This window comes from Pogona vitticeps, chromosome 2, assembly GCF_051106095.1.
Source record: "Pogona vitticeps strain Pit_001003342236 chromosome 2, PviZW2.1, whole genome shotgun sequence".
Taxonomy (NCBI): Eukaryota; Metazoa; Chordata; class Lepidosauria; order Squamata; family Agamidae; genus Pogona; species Pogona vitticeps.
In genome coordinates, this window is record NC_135784.1 from 28,912,476 (window position 1) to 28,927,505 (window position 15,030).

At 46.5% G+C, this 15,030-nt stretch overlaps 1 protein-coding gene across 2 annotated transcripts in view; it reads right to left on the reverse strand.

Annotated features, from left to right (window-relative positions):
• The window catches only part of VARS1 (valyl-tRNA synthetase 1), a 42,341-nt gene extending 30,650 nt beyond the window's left edge, over nt 1–11,691 (reverse strand). The window contains exons 1-8 of one of the 2 annotated variants that reach the window (XM_078388683.1): nt 11,556–11,573; nt 10,420–10,517; nt 9,100–9,472; nt 6,975–7,118; nt 6,154–6,304; nt 5,127–5,290; nt 4,398–4,482; nt 1,637–1,737 (exon numbers count right to left, since the gene is read on the reverse strand). In XM_078388683.1, coding sequence (XP_078244809.1) covers nt 1,637–1,737; nt 4,398–4,482; nt 5,127–5,290; nt 6,154–6,304; nt 6,975–7,118; nt 9,100–9,453 — 999 coding nt within the window. In that variant the 5' untranslated portion in view covers nt 9,454–9,472; nt 10,420–10,517; nt 11,556–11,573. Of the gene's footprint in view, nt 1–1,636; nt 1,738–4,397; nt 4,483–5,126; nt 5,291–6,153; nt 6,305–6,974; nt 7,119–9,099; nt 9,473–10,419; nt 10,518–11,555 lie in introns of both variants that reach the window. The other variant, XM_020815353.3, reaches the window with a different exon arrangement.
• Nucleotides 11,692–15,030: the final 3,339 nt, after the last annotated feature.

The window sequence follows — 15,030 nt, forward strand, 5'->3', positions numbered from 1 at the left end:
GCAGACAAGCTAGCTCACTGCTATTTCACAGTTTTGCCTCAGCTTTTTCCCGCCAAAACAGGCTGCCTCAGAGCTCCCTAATCTAGCCCCCAATCTGAGGTTACACGTTCTTCTACTAGTGCACCCCCCCGTGAGGCACACCTAGAAGATTACCTACGCGCTCTCAGATTGTCCCTGACTAGACCCCCCTTGCTCTGGGCACACTTGCCAAGGCTTTGTTGTACCACTGGACAACTGGACCAGTCGTATCCCACACGCTGGACACCAATCAATGTGACAAACCCAGACCTACTGGGATCTGCCACACGTTACACTAAGCTGCCACCAACCATTCCCTTTAAGAAGTCACACAGACCAGGGATGGATTTTCAACCAATAAAAGAATAAGGTTTATTTAAAACACACACAGGGAAAATAAAATGATCAGGTGAATAAGATTTAGTAACGTGGCTTAGTTTCACTCATACATACACACAGTTTGGTTCACACAGAACACTTAACTTAAAGCACAGACCCTGAACCTATCAGTTCTGGCTAACCAACAGACACCTGAACCTATCAGGTTGGTACTCTGACACACAGTAGTACCCTGTCTGACACACAGACTCCCACACCAGCTTCTTCTTCCCAGCTGCTGCTTTTTCCCCTTCTAGCATCTCCACACACGCTCCACATATATATACAGTACAGCCCCTCCTCCTGATGTCCCGCCTTCCACTCCCCATAGGATGGAACTTTCCCTCCAAACCCATGACAGACAGGTAACATCAGTGCTGTATGTAACAAGCGCAACATTGCCACCTTTTAAAGCAACATACTGTATTTTTCCGTGTATAAAATGACATTTCCCCCTAAAATAATTAGAGAAAAAATTGACGGTCGTTTTATACATGGAAGGCAGCAGCAGGAGGTGAAGACTGGAGCAAAGAAGCAGCTGGGCTTGGCCGCCTGTTGTGGCTGCCCATTGACTGCCACAGCTGCCCAATCACCCCTCCAGCAATCATCTCCTTGTGATAGGGCAGCAGTGGCAGCAGTCAATGGGCAGCCACGAGAGGCGGCCAAGCCCAGCTGCTTCTCTGCCTCAGTCTCCACCTCCTCCTGCTGCTGCCTCCACCACTGGTTATGGGCCCAGTGATCGTACAGCCTTTTGATTCCTACTTTCCCTCTTCATTTTGCTAAGCCCTGTGGCTTAGCAAAAGGAAGGGAAAAGCAAGGATCAAATTTTCAAATTTGGGGTTAGAAAAGGGTTGGGTTGTCTTATACATCGGGTTGTCTTATACACGGAAAAATACGGTAACCATGTTTTTAAAAAATATTTTCTGAGCCACTGGAGGGCGCAAAGAGTTTTTTTCTATTGCCCTTATAAGACATTTCTGGGGGAGCAAAGTAAAGTCAATCCAAGGTCCAACAATTGATCTGTACAGTCTCCTCTTCTTCCATTTGGGGATCACTCATTCCTGGTTCAGGGCCCTAAACTGGCCCAGAGTATCATTACTCCCAAAGTTTGAATGGAAAGCCTACAGAATCTTAATCCATTTCCTCCTCTTGTGATAAATGCCCTCCACTTACCCTGAACTAACCGATCCATTTGTAAAGCTATTCGGGGAGGGGGGGGGGAAACAGACCTCACTCTTACCCCATACTCTGGTTTGAAAAAACCCTGGCTTTCCCACCAAGGATACCAGGCAGCTTCAACATACTGTGGGCTGTAGGAGTCCGGCATTGGGCCCATCACATCTGCAAGGATGGAGAAAACAGGAAAGCTGTGAGCGGGAACAAAAGGGGCAGACAGAAAGCCCTACTTAACCCATCAAGTCTTTCGGCCCTTCACTGGGAGAAAAGAAGGATAAGGGACCTTTTAAACTGGGACCTTTTAAACATCTGGGCCCGGCACAGAAATAAATCCATCTGCTACAAAAGGAAGAGAATCACCCCTTCTCTTAGACCCCTGAAGGTTATTGATCGATCGATCGATAGATCGATAGATAGATAGATAGATAGATAGATAGCTGGCAGGCTAGTAAATTCAAGTTAATTTTGTGGGGTGGCTTCTTTATTTCTTTATTAAATTTATATCCCGCCCCTCTAGACCAGGTCTACTCGGGGGGGCTTACAGTATAAAATAAGACAATATAAAATATAGATAATCATAAAAATACAATTGGTATATTAGCTAATACAATTAATTTAGGAAAGAATTGCCAATAGGATAAGATGGGAAAAATAAAAATAAAAGACTTAGCTGACTGGAGGGAAGGCCTGCTTAAATAACCAAGTTCTTAACTGTCTTTTAAAAACACCCAGCGAGGGTGCCAGCCGAATTTCTGTAGGAAGGGCGTTCCATAGCCGAGGGGCCACCGCCGAGAAGGCCCGGTTTCTAGTTTTTTCCTTCTAAGCCTCTCTCGGCGTCAGACCCCTCAGCTGCCCCTGCTGGCTATGGCGGGTGATTCGGGTAGATCTGGGTGGGAGAAGACGGTCTGCCAAATATTGAGGTCCCAAACCGTTTAGGGCTTTATAAGTGATCATTAGCACTTTGAAGTTGACATGGAAACGGGTGGGCAACCAGTGCAAAGCAGCCAGAGTGGGGGAGATACGTTGGTGTTTTCTCACCCCACTAAGGAGCCTGGCTGCCGCATTCTGGACCATCTGGAGTTTCCGCATCAGCCTCAAAGGTAGCCCCGAGATTACGAGCGCATGTACTAGAGTAGTGAGGGCCCCCCGATCAAGATATGGACACAGCTGGGCAATCCGCCATAAATGAAAATAGACAGAGCAGACCATGGACGCCACCTGGGTTTCCATGGTAAGCGCCGGGTCCAGATGTACCCCCAAGCTGCGGACCTCATTCTTTGCGGGTCATCCCCCCGAAAGAAAGGGGGTTACCTATACTGCTGACGGAAGGGCCGCCCACCTTCAAGACCTCCGTCTTGTCCGGGTTCAGCCTCAACCCATTCGACTGCATCCATTCCAGTACAGTCTCCAGGCAGCGCTGAAGGGACCGGACGGCATCCACTGAGGTAGATGAAAAGGAAATGTAGAGCTGCATGTCATCAGCTTACTGGTGACACGAGGCTCCCCACACCCCCAGATGACCCCCCCAGCGGCCTCATGTAGATGTTAAACAGCATTGGAGAGAGGATCAACCCCTGTGGGACGCCACAATTGAGGCTCCATGGGGCCGAGACACTCTCCCCAAGCTGTACTCTCTGGGGCCGGTCCTCCAGGAAGGAACGGAGCCAAGCAAACGCTAGGCCACCTATTCCTAACTCAGAGAGCCTCCCCATGGTCAATTGTATCAAAGGTCGCTGAGATGTCAAGGAGGACCAACAAGGACAAGTTGCCCCCATCGGCCTCCCTCAACAGGTCATCCATCAGTGTGACCAGTGCCGTTTCCATACCATAGCGCGGCCTGAAGTCCGACTGGAATGGGTCCAGAGCATTGGTTTCGTCCAAGAGCGCCTGGAGCTGATCTGCCACCACCCTCTCAACCACCTTGCTGAGAAAAGAAACGTTGGCGACGGGCCTATAGTTTCCAATGTCGTCCGTCACCAAATTTGGTTTCTTCCTAATGGGCCTAATGAGTGTCTCCTTGAGGGCAAGGGGAACCTTGCCCTCCTGGAGAGACCCATTAATTATTGCGGTGGCCCATTCTGTTCTGCTTTGATTAGCCAGGCCGGGCAAGGGTCTATCTTTACAAGGTAGCTAGACAATAACAAAAAAGAAAAAAAAACATTAATAATTTCTTTTTTTAAGGCAGTGCAGGAGACTAAAGGCCTGTGTGGATAAACATGAATAAGGTGAGAGGGACCACAGTTTTATTTTAACTTTCATGCAAATCAGGAAGTCCTGGGTTCAGATCTCACATCCTGCATAAATCTACTTGATGCCCTTATGTAAGTCACGAACCCTCAGCCTCAGCATACATTCTCTATCTATAATGCTATCTGTTCTCCATCTATAGGTTGCAGCATGCTGCTATTATAAGGTCAGTTCTTAGAGCCTCCAGTGTGTCTCAGGCAACCAGCATGTAAAAGGTCTTTTAGGACTCCGTCGTTTCCAGTCAGAGCAAACAACACGGGACCTGGGCTCTTACATAGGTAGCCAACTCCTCAATGTCTACTGTTCTGTATACAGAGCAGAAAGCGGTGGGATCATTTTTTTAAGGAGGGCTGTACGTAGATCTACCTAAACAAAATAAGGAAAAGCTGGCCTGAATAGGTGCTTTTAAGAATATGGGTAAAGCAAATGAACCAAAAATGTTCTGATCACATTTTTCCTTTGGGCCCCTCATTTTGTATAAACCATTTTTAAAATATTGTTAACATATTGAATAACCGGGTAAGGTGTAAAACAGAGAAGTCCTGCCCCTCATCATTTCTTGCCAAACTCGGCCATACCTTTCTTCTCCCCTGGCTTGGTCGGAATGTCATACGTTATGACTCCAAGATCCTTCTTCTCTTTCTTCTCAGCCTTTGGCTTCTTCTGCAGAGAATTACAAACGACAAAAGTACAATCTCTCCTCACCACATACCAACCTTCCATAGTGGGGTTGGGTGGGTGGGGTTGGGTTGTTTCTCGTTCTTGTTTATTTCGCTGGGTGGTGCGGCATGTTATCCTCCTCAACGTACATACGCACCCAAGTGGTACAGTGGTGCCCCGCTTGACGACGAAATCGCCTGACGATGAGTTTTGTGTGATCGCTATTGCAATCACAAAACGATGGTTCCTATGGGGTTTTTTCACTTTACGTTGATTAGGTCCCTGCTTCGCGAACCGTTTGTTCGCAAAACAATGTTTTTTTCCGGCTCCGCAAAATAGCTTCCATTTGCAAAATGCCTGGCTTCCTTTCGCAAAATGGCTGTTTTTCGGACCCCTGCTTCAGAAGACAGCGTTTTTAAACAGCTGATTGGCGGTTCTCTATGGGTGATCTTCGCTGGACGATATTTCCCCATTGGAACGTATTAACCAGTTTTCAATGCATTCCAATGGGTTTTTTCCGCTTGACAACGATTTCGCTTAACAGCGATTTTCCTGGAATGGATTATCGTCGTCAAGCGGGGCACCACTGTACAATCCTTTCTGCCTTCCTACCACAATTAAATGCACTCTCCCTCTCTAGTTCTTACCTCCCCCTGCTGTTGCTGCTGCTGGCTCTTTTCCTTCTTCTGCTGAAACTTCTCCAGTTTTTCTTTCTTCTTGGCTTCCTTCTTCAGCTGGGAAGCACTTTTAGGTGGCGGCTCAGTTAACTTCCTCTGCTCTGCCAAGGCTTCCTTGTGGGTCAACACCGGTTCTTGGGGTAAAGGACACGAACCAAATAAGCCTCTTCAACCTCCTTTAACAAATCTGGTTTAATCGATACCCAGCATGGCCTTCTGTGGCTGGCACAGAAACCAGGACGCCCTTCTCAAGCTTGACATCCTCCGTGTGCGAGACATCACAACTCACACCAATCTAGTGACCCGGCTGGCTCAGTGGCAATGGAAGTTTTAATCACAAATTATCTGGAGCGACTCATCGTCATGATCACAATTTTAGACCAGCGAAGCTGGAAGGGATCATCAAGTCTGGCCGCTGTCAAGGAGGCACAGTAAGGGAACAAATTCCGGACGTCTGGCTCTGCAGCCAGGTGCCTAAACCACCGAGCTATCCAGCAGTTCTATCCACCATTTCCCAAGGTGGGGAAGATTTAATTGATTCATAGTTTCAACCACGCATGGCCTGTGCCATGCATCTGTTTGGAGAACTGGCTTGTTACACTCAATCCACACCTGTTTCAGCGGCAGCCATAAAACAGCAGCCGTACTACTTTCCAACTTACATCGAAGAGAGACATGCCTGGCAAATTCCATCAAGCCAAGACCTTTCGGATTTTACATTTAAGAATAACTTCCCTGGCAAAATCCATCGTACCATGAACTTTTGGACTTTAAGTCCTTCACACGGGCACAAACCCAACGAAGTAGTGTTTTAATCCATAACAGCTCGTGTATTGTATGATGAGTTTTGCCTACTTTTGCATTTATATTTTATTTCAATGGAACCATGAAGCTGTGTTCTTTGCTCAAGGTTTCTGTTTGTTTGGTTGGTTGGTTGTTCTTGGCCAATTTATGAGGATCTGGGGTGAGGTGAGGATATTTGGCAGCTTCCTCTTACCTTTGAGATCCAGTTTGGGGATCCCCTGCCCAAGGCCTTGCTCACACAACTTCACGGGTCCCAGAACAGACTGGAATTCTGGCTGATGGATGCAGGTCAGGAACCAACGGGTCACATTGGTGTAAGACGTGCGGAGACCTTGATCTAAGACCTAAAGGAAACATCAAGAGGGAGGCGGAAAATAGGACTAATAAATCAGAGATGAGTAAAGTTCTTGCATGGGAGGATATCTTAATAAAGAGCATGACCCAGTGTGGACAGGAATGGGATCTGGGAAAGACTGATCCATGATCACTTTGTTAAAAAACTGTGAAGCAAAACATTGTTCAGAATATAAATTTCAGACAATTTTATTGTCTTACTGCTGTTTTACTTCCTCTGCTTTCTGATACGTAAAAGAAATGGAATCTGCTTTTATAACTGGCAGAGAGTAGCCTGCCACTGAAAATATGGACAAAGCATTAAAGAAACTAAATCACAGTAATGGTAATCTTTATTCCTCCTGTTACTTTTATAATCTATTTTTCTCCCAGTCAGTTCTCCTCTTTGGCACTTTATGCACACCACAAACCTTTGGGACAGTTCAAGCTGGACCTACGCTAGCCATATCGTGGTCTTGCTATAGCATCCTTTGTGGGTCAAGTCTTCCCTTTAACTGCATGTACAACATCCATTGGGTATCTGGATGTTTTTTACTTGGCACTTGTCTCAGAAGGCATCCAGGACCCCATTGCACACATGCAATTCCCCTTTCTTTTAACAAGCTCCCACAACCGCAATCTGGAGATCCCACGGGTTTACGACAGAGCAAGGTGACTCACGTATTTATATGGCAGCAGCAGAGAACATGCAACGGTCACATCAGCCAACGTCACAGCTTCCCCCACCAGGTACGTCCGGAGTTTCAAATGGTGATCTAACACCTTGAGCAGGTTCTGAAGTTCTGCCATAGCCCGGTCCGTCACCTGGGCAGGAAGCAAGAGGATGACATGACTCGCTCTCAGAACACAGCGCCCCTGAAGTGTAGATGACATTATACTGTCCCCAACATTTACTGCCATTGTGTTTTTCTCCAAATTTTCCTTCAAGGAGCTCAACATGACCGACATGTTCCTCACCAAGCCTTCATCACACTCACAACGCAGGGTAGGGGTTTAGCTGACAAACCCAAAGGCACCTCCAAGCGGCAGAGAGAGCTGAAGGAGGATCTCCTTAATCCCAACCTGACACTTTGCAACCACCTTCTCTTCCATCAAAAAGATCACTGATATCACAACCCATCCTCTTTCCAAATGTGATTTTCAGAGATTTGTTCCACATCTTTTATGGACGGCCAATGTGTGTAGACACATCAGGGAAGAAAGACTACAAGAGGCCTCTGAATAATCTGATTTACAATTCCATCTACTCAGAAGTAAATCCTGGCTTCAATGGGATTTAATCCTAGATAAGCATGCAGATAATTGCAACCTTCACTCACAAAATGTCTTCCTGAAAGAGTACTAGTTAACATTTACACAGGACAGGAAAAGTAGATGAAGAATTGCATGCAATATAAAACAAGTGAAGGGAGGCATCGATATTATGATTTTATAAAATGCTGCAGGTCATCTTTACCTCTTTAGAGAACTCCTCATGCTCAGGACTCAACATGGCAGCCACGACCTTTTCCACAAGAATCCATCATTCTTTGCACCCCATCTGCCAGTTTCTTTTTGACCTGTCACTCAACATTATTACTCATGCTAATAATGCTACTGCTATTTTCTACACCCTAGTCCCACAACCATGTATGAGTATAAATATCTGAGGCTGAATATAGCACTTCATGCATCTGAGACAACAGTCCATGCCAAAATAAATCTGTAGTCTTAAAAGATATCACAAGAATCGTGGGTTTTTTTGTTGTTGTTGTTATACTGAGACAGACCTCTTTGAAAATCGCTTCCACGTCCTGCTGCTGCTGAGCATTCAGTGCAAACCGTATTTTCAAACAACAGGGATTTCTCCTTTATAATTCTTAACAAAAATGATTCTACTTCTGCAGATTTTAGACCTTGCCCAAGCCTGCTGACACACGCTTCTTCCTCACTAGTCTTGTTTTCAATACCCAAATTCCCTATTAAACAGAAGAAGGTGGTAATGGGAAGGTGAAATGGTACCACCTCGCCTTTCTACGGGCCCCATCCTTCCCTGCAACAGGGAATTCAGACGCTGAGTGCCGCTAAGGATTGGAGGCAGCTTTCTCTCCCAACAGGAAAGAAAGCCCAAGCTGAGTCTAATTCAGGGCTACGAGGCCTTCCAGTCCTGGCTTCATCCAGGTGACCACCATTTTAGTATCTTTTGGGCAGGTGGAACTTCCAGAGTGGACAATTCTAGAGTCTAAACAAAAAATGCATCAACAGGCTTAGAGAGCAGCTTTTCTGAGGCTCCATCTGAGGCTGAGGAGATATTTCAGAGAGAGAGAAAAATGGTGATGCTGGAGCAAGATTAAGCAATGCAAAATACTAGAGATGGGCACAAATTGACGATCCCACAGTTCATAATGGTTCCTTCTTTGGACACACAGCTATTCTTTGGGCGCCATGGCTCCTCTTCCCTGCCCCCCTGCACCCAGTACCTGAACTTTCCTGCACCACCACCACCTCCTCCTCCTCTGAGTGGACACCCTTCATATTATTAGCCATTGTACTACATGCTCACTGTTCTGTTCCAGCAAATAGATTCTGGTTTTTCACGATCTAAGTAAAGATTTTGAGATATATGAGATGTTCAAGGAGTAGTTTATTCTTGCCAGACTCCAATGAGTTTTTGTAGTCAAGTAGGGATTTGTACCCACGTCTCCTGAATCCTACTCCCACACTCTATCTGCTACATCCCACTGGCTCCCTTACCAGATACAGCCTGCTAAACTGGTATTGCCCTCCCTTATACCCGGCCTCTCACCTGTTTATTTTGCTTAGAGACCCCAAGGACAGAGAAGGCCACCGCGCAGGCAGCCGGAGCGATTTCCAAGTCGGCATAACTGATCCATTGCCGCACCAAGGCGCCCGCTTCGGAGCCTCGCCCGCTCATGGCATCAGGGGAGAGCAGGTAAGAAACCGCTGCTGGGCCAGACACATAGGTGCCCGCCTGAGTCTCCAGAGCTGGGAGCTTGGGCAGAGAGAAGGAAGGGTTCCCCAACTTCGTGTCGGGAGCCAGCGCAACCACCTTGGGCTCCTGTTGGCCATAACGAGCTGCCACGAGTACGCGGAGGTTCTGGAAGTTATCAGGATGTGGGGCAAGATAGAGGGTAGGCATGGCGAGGAAACAGAGTGACCTGTAAGCAAAGAACAGTCAAACAGCTGGTAATGAAGAACCTCCTTCATTAGAGGCCCAGAAACTGTGTAAAGCAGAGGGGAGCGGAAAACAGGTGGTCTCTCCAGTGTTGCTGCACTCCAAACCCCAGCAGCCTAAGCCACTATATTCAATGATCAGGAACGATGGCAACTTAGCTCAGCAACATCCTGAAGACTGTAGTTCCCCCCCCCCATCACTGGTAACTTTACCCTGAGTATCAAGGTGGGGAAAAGGTAGTCCTCTAGGCGCTCTTCAATTGCAACTGCCATCAGCACAACCAACAGTGAGAATGCTGGGAGTTGTAGTCCATCAAAATAGGAAGGACTGAACTGAACCATCCCAGCTGTACTCTGTACAGTTTATAAATCCTTAAAGCCATATAACTCAAAACCACATCTATGGGAAAGTGTTCTGTGTAGAGCTCCATCTGAACCTCAGTCCAGAGGTTCATGCTGGTTTGTGTTCAATTCCCCCCCCCCCGTCGCCAGCCAGAAACCCACTCACCCCCCCCCACTCACCAGCTGGCGCATGCTCCTTTCCTCCTTCCTCTTCGGAGGGCCAGCCAGTCCCTGACAGGAGCACCAGCTTCTCTGCCCCGCCTCCTTGATTGATCACTCACTCAGATGAGGTGAGACAGGCAAGCCCATGCTCCTGCTGGTGAATGGGGCATTCACTGGCTGGGGAGGCAGGGGAAAGGAACCAGCACACACTTCCAAACCGAGATTTGTGCCCCTTTCCAGTTCTATCTCAATGCAGCCATAGATTTCTCAACTGTATCAGAATAGCTACGGGCATCAAGCCAGTGTGCAAAACTATTTTTTTAAAAAATTACTAGTCTGCATGCACACTAGTTCATGTGCTTCCCCAAACACCAGATTCACCTCCCATCTATAAGAAGGGCAATATATGAAATGAGGAGTCCTGTACCTGTTCAGTCACATTGGCCTCTGTCCTGCCCCTGACGGATCTGGTACTCTCACTTAGATGATGCAATATGCAGCAGTCTTTCAATGATTCATCAGTGTCTTTTATTAAGAGGCAAATGTAAATGACAGCAAGAGATCAAACTCAGGGTTTTTTTTCTCCATTATTCACCCTCCTCCCTCCCAAGACATAGAATACGCCTGTGCAGAGAGCAAACACACACTCTTAAAGATGTTAGTGGAGGTGGGAATGAGGCAGGAATCCTTTATTTAGTACCATGGGGAAGAAACCTGGAAGACAGGCAGAAGCTTTATATCCTTGGTTCCCCCCAAACTTTCAAATCCTGTTTCCCTTCTAGACAAGGAAGGAATGCAGCTTTTCAGGAATTATTATTGCTGCTATTATTCCCGAGACTTCACCCAGAGGACTCAGTATGGCTAGCTCCTATGTCTTCCTGTCCCTGCTCTCCCCCAGTCATGAAGGTGGACGACAAAGAAAACTAATTCATAGGATGGCCATCGGTCAGAAAAAAAACTTCATGGCACAACTCTTTTTAGATATTCCAGTAACTCATACAACTTTCTGAGGATGTCAAATGATCAAATACTGAAAATTCAAACAGATAAACCTGACATATGGGGAAAGCTCATATAACCTCTTCCGTTCTTCTAAGAACAGGAATGTAAAAGTTTTACTCCTGCCTATAAGGAACATTTTAAAAAAAAAAGCAGCAGGTTTGCGTACTAAGGAATCTGGGCTCTTTGGGGGTACGCACGAAACTAGCCAGGAAATCAACGCGACAGAAGCTTGTGAATTACTATCTCTGGAAGAAACGTGATTTTAATTTGGGAAAGAGTTGTTCCAAATTAAAAAAAAATATTGGGGAGACTAGGAAAAAAACTGGGCTGCACAGGGAGGGAGGAAGACAGGAAACACAACTAGGAGCCCAGAGTCCCCCCGATTTCTCAGGGAAGATGCAGGAACTTCAGCTGGCTCTAAGGATCACAGGAGCCTCTCGGGGAAGGGAAGGGAAGGGAGGGAGGCCCGATCTGGTGAGTTTGGGGACACCTCCCCCCGGCCATGTCTTCTGGGACCCTGCGGAGGGAGGGAGGGGGCGGGGGGCGGGGCCCCCCTCTTACCTGCACCTCCAGCCGGCGGCGGCCACTGATCTTCCCCACGTGCGGCTTTCGCTGCTGCAGAAGGACCGCGCCTGTAGCCGTCTACGGCATTGCCTGCGTCACGGCGCCTGCAAAGGAGCACCGAGGCAAGTTTGCTACGAAACGGATTATTTCCATACGGAGGCTGTCCTCCGTCTCACCTCCTTCCTACCCGTCAGCACAACCGCTCCAGTAACGCTCTGTGCCTGCAGAGTTGCGTTCTTTATTGTAGCCGAGTAATTGAAGGTTATCCTTCAGCCCCCTAAATTAGAGCTAGGGGATAAAAGTTACTGCTCCTGTTCTTTCATTCTTTCATTCTTTCATTCTTTCATTCTATCTATCTATCTATCTATCTATCTGTCTATCTATCTATCTATCTATCTATCTATCTATCTATCTATCTATCTATCTATCTATCTATCTATCTATCTATCTATCTGCCTGCCTGCCTGCCTGTCTGTCTGTCTGGCAGCCTCCCTGCTTGCCTACCTACCTACCTACCTGCCTGCCTCTCTAATCTCTCTCTCTCTCTCTCTCTATCTATCTATCTAATCTGCCTGCCTGCCTGCCTGCCTGTCTGTCCGTCTGCCTACCTACCTATCTCTCTCTCTCTCTCTCTCCACGCCATCTTTAAATCAAGAACATCAGGGCAATACTCAATAGTTTTCCCCCTTTTCTATAATCACCACAACCCAGTGAAGTAATATCAGGCAAAATCCAAATAAGCAAAACAATAATAAAAGGACAAAAATATGTGGCACCTTAAAGAATAACCATTATATTTTAATATAAGCTTTCATGGTTAGTCTATATAAATTATATAATGGTTAGTCTTTAAGCTGACACGCATTCTTGTCCTTTTTTAAATTGTTTTGTTTCTTTGGATTCTGCTTGAGGTGTTGCATCAAGCCACCTCTTGTAAAACTACAACCAGTGAAGTATGTAGCTTGGACGGAGAAATTACAGGTGATGTTCGAGGTCACCCAGTGAATGTCTCAGCTGACAGGGGATAACATAAGAGTGGCTGAAATCCTGTTGCTCAGTGCAATAAGGCACCCTAAGGCCCATTGAATCAGTGAGGATTGGGCGAATCAACTCCTTCCCAAATTCAACTGATTCAGTAGATCTACTCCACTTGCAGCCTACTGCAGTAGGAGACAGGATTTCAGCCAACGACTTTAGAATTGCATCATACGCCATGATTGACACCTGAGTCATTTCAAGTCAGGCACTTCTTTAGCCGCCCCTACCCGGGGGCTTCTTGTTATGCTCGCCCCACATAACCATAGAGCATGCCGAAAAGCCGGTGACAAATATATAGAGTGATACACGTTCTTCAACTTCCGGTAAAATTTTGAAACCTCCTTTGCCTCATAGGGTGGGCAGAGAAGGTAACGCTCGCCTCTGACAACTGTAATATAAATAAATCTTAATTATTGAATAGGAAGGAAGAGTGGGAAATCAGTGTTCTTTCGAAATCTCTCTCTCTCTCTCTCTCTCTCTCTGTGTGTGTGTGTGAGAGAGAGAGACAGACAGACAGAATGAGCTTGGAACCGCCGTGTGACTCTAGAGATAGGAAATAATAGAGGAAGAAGCACACCGTTCCTCTTCGTTGGCTTTAATGTTGCCTGCGGGTCGGAGGGCAAATTTTGGACGAAGGTTCCCAGTGGGGACAATACGTATGTGGGAGCAACGCCTCCTTGTGGCGAGAAGGAATCATGACAGTTGCTTCCCAGAATGTTGACAAAACTCAATGACTAGCAGGGCTAAGATTGATGGAAACCTGAGTAGGCTTTGGGTTCTTGAGAATGGACTTCGGGACAAATCCAGTGTCCCATCTTTTGCATAGGCTGTGATTATGGGGGTTGTAATCAGACATCATCTAGAGAGGTGCGTGTTCCCAAACTCCTGCATTATAGCAGGATGCTTTCTGAGGAAGAAATGGGAGGGGCGTGGACCCCCCCTCCCCAATAAGATTCTGGATTGAGTTTCCATCCCCCTCCCCAGGCTTATCATGGCAAAGCCCCTCATGCAGGCAAGTTCTGGCGGTCGTAGGGAGAGACCCTTGAAAGTCACTGTCTGTGCAACATCTCCAGTGGGAAAATGAGGTCTGCATTTCCCAGGCGACCGTTGGATGTCCTTCAAGGATAGACTGGAAAGGCTATGGGGCAGAGAAGACAGACATGGCTGCAGAAGGTGCAAGGAAGAGCCGAAATCCTGGATCTCTTAATAGGTGGTGGGGAAAAGGCATTGCTGGATAGCTCAGAGATTTAAGCATCTGGCCGCAGAGCCAGAGGTTGGATGCTCAATTCCCCACTGTGCTTCCTTGATTCAATGATCCATAGGGTCCCTTCCAGCTCTGCAGCTCTAAGATGATGATGCAAAAATGCTGCTTATTCTGCAAAACTCCACTGGCTGAATTGCTCTTCTGCAAAGCTTCTAAGGAGGAGAAAGAATCCCCAAGTTTCCTTTGCATCTGCCCACATCCTTTCTCTGCTATCACGGCCTTCAAGCTTGCTGCGTCTGTAGGAAGGCTGCAATTCTTCACCCTCTTACCCCCCACCCCACCCTGCAGGATATGAAGCATTTCAGGCAGGGACCTTGTGTGTATGCAATTCCAGCAACGGTGGATGGTTTTCTTGATGCCTGGATTTCTGTTTACCCTACTGGAGCTAAAGCTGAAGTAACTGTGCCGGAGAAAAGCTGACACATGACACATTATTTTTATATATATATTTTAAACCAGTGAATTCTGTCCCTTATTTTGTGTGAGAAAAAAAGATTGGTGCACAACACATACATCAATATGGGTCGGCCTCTCAGTGTATGTTCACAAAATTCCTTCCATTTGAGCACCAATTCAAATTTTGTTCAAAACATGCACTGTATTTTAAGCTCCCTGGGGACTTGGCCATTGCCAAAGGCTATAACTTCATTTAGCAGACATGGAAATCTCTATCGTCCTGCCGCTGTCTTGAACTTCAAATCCAAGAAATGCCTGTCATGATGACCAATAGTGAGGGACTGTGTTCCAGACAACGAACACCAGACCTGAACTCAACTTGTAGAACTGTTCCTGTTTTAGACAAACCTCACATTAGGCAAGATAGGACATTTCACTAGCTTGGTGGGACCTACATGGCTGCAAATATACACACAAGGAATCTATCAGCCATGTATGATTATGTAAATACAGTACCGATTTTTAGCCCTTAAACTATGAAGGGAGAGGCTTGGAAAGGACAGACCCTACTTAAAAACACCTATTAAACCATCAAATGGGACCCCCACAGCTCCTTTGTTTAGCCACAACTGGAAAAAAAGTAGGATAAATTAGGGACACATTATTGTGTGTTGTTTATATTTAGCTTTGTTTTGTCATTTTAAAAATGACACATATTGGGCCTTGCCCAGAACTGCCACCATCTTTCAAATGCAACATTTTATTTTTCCAAAA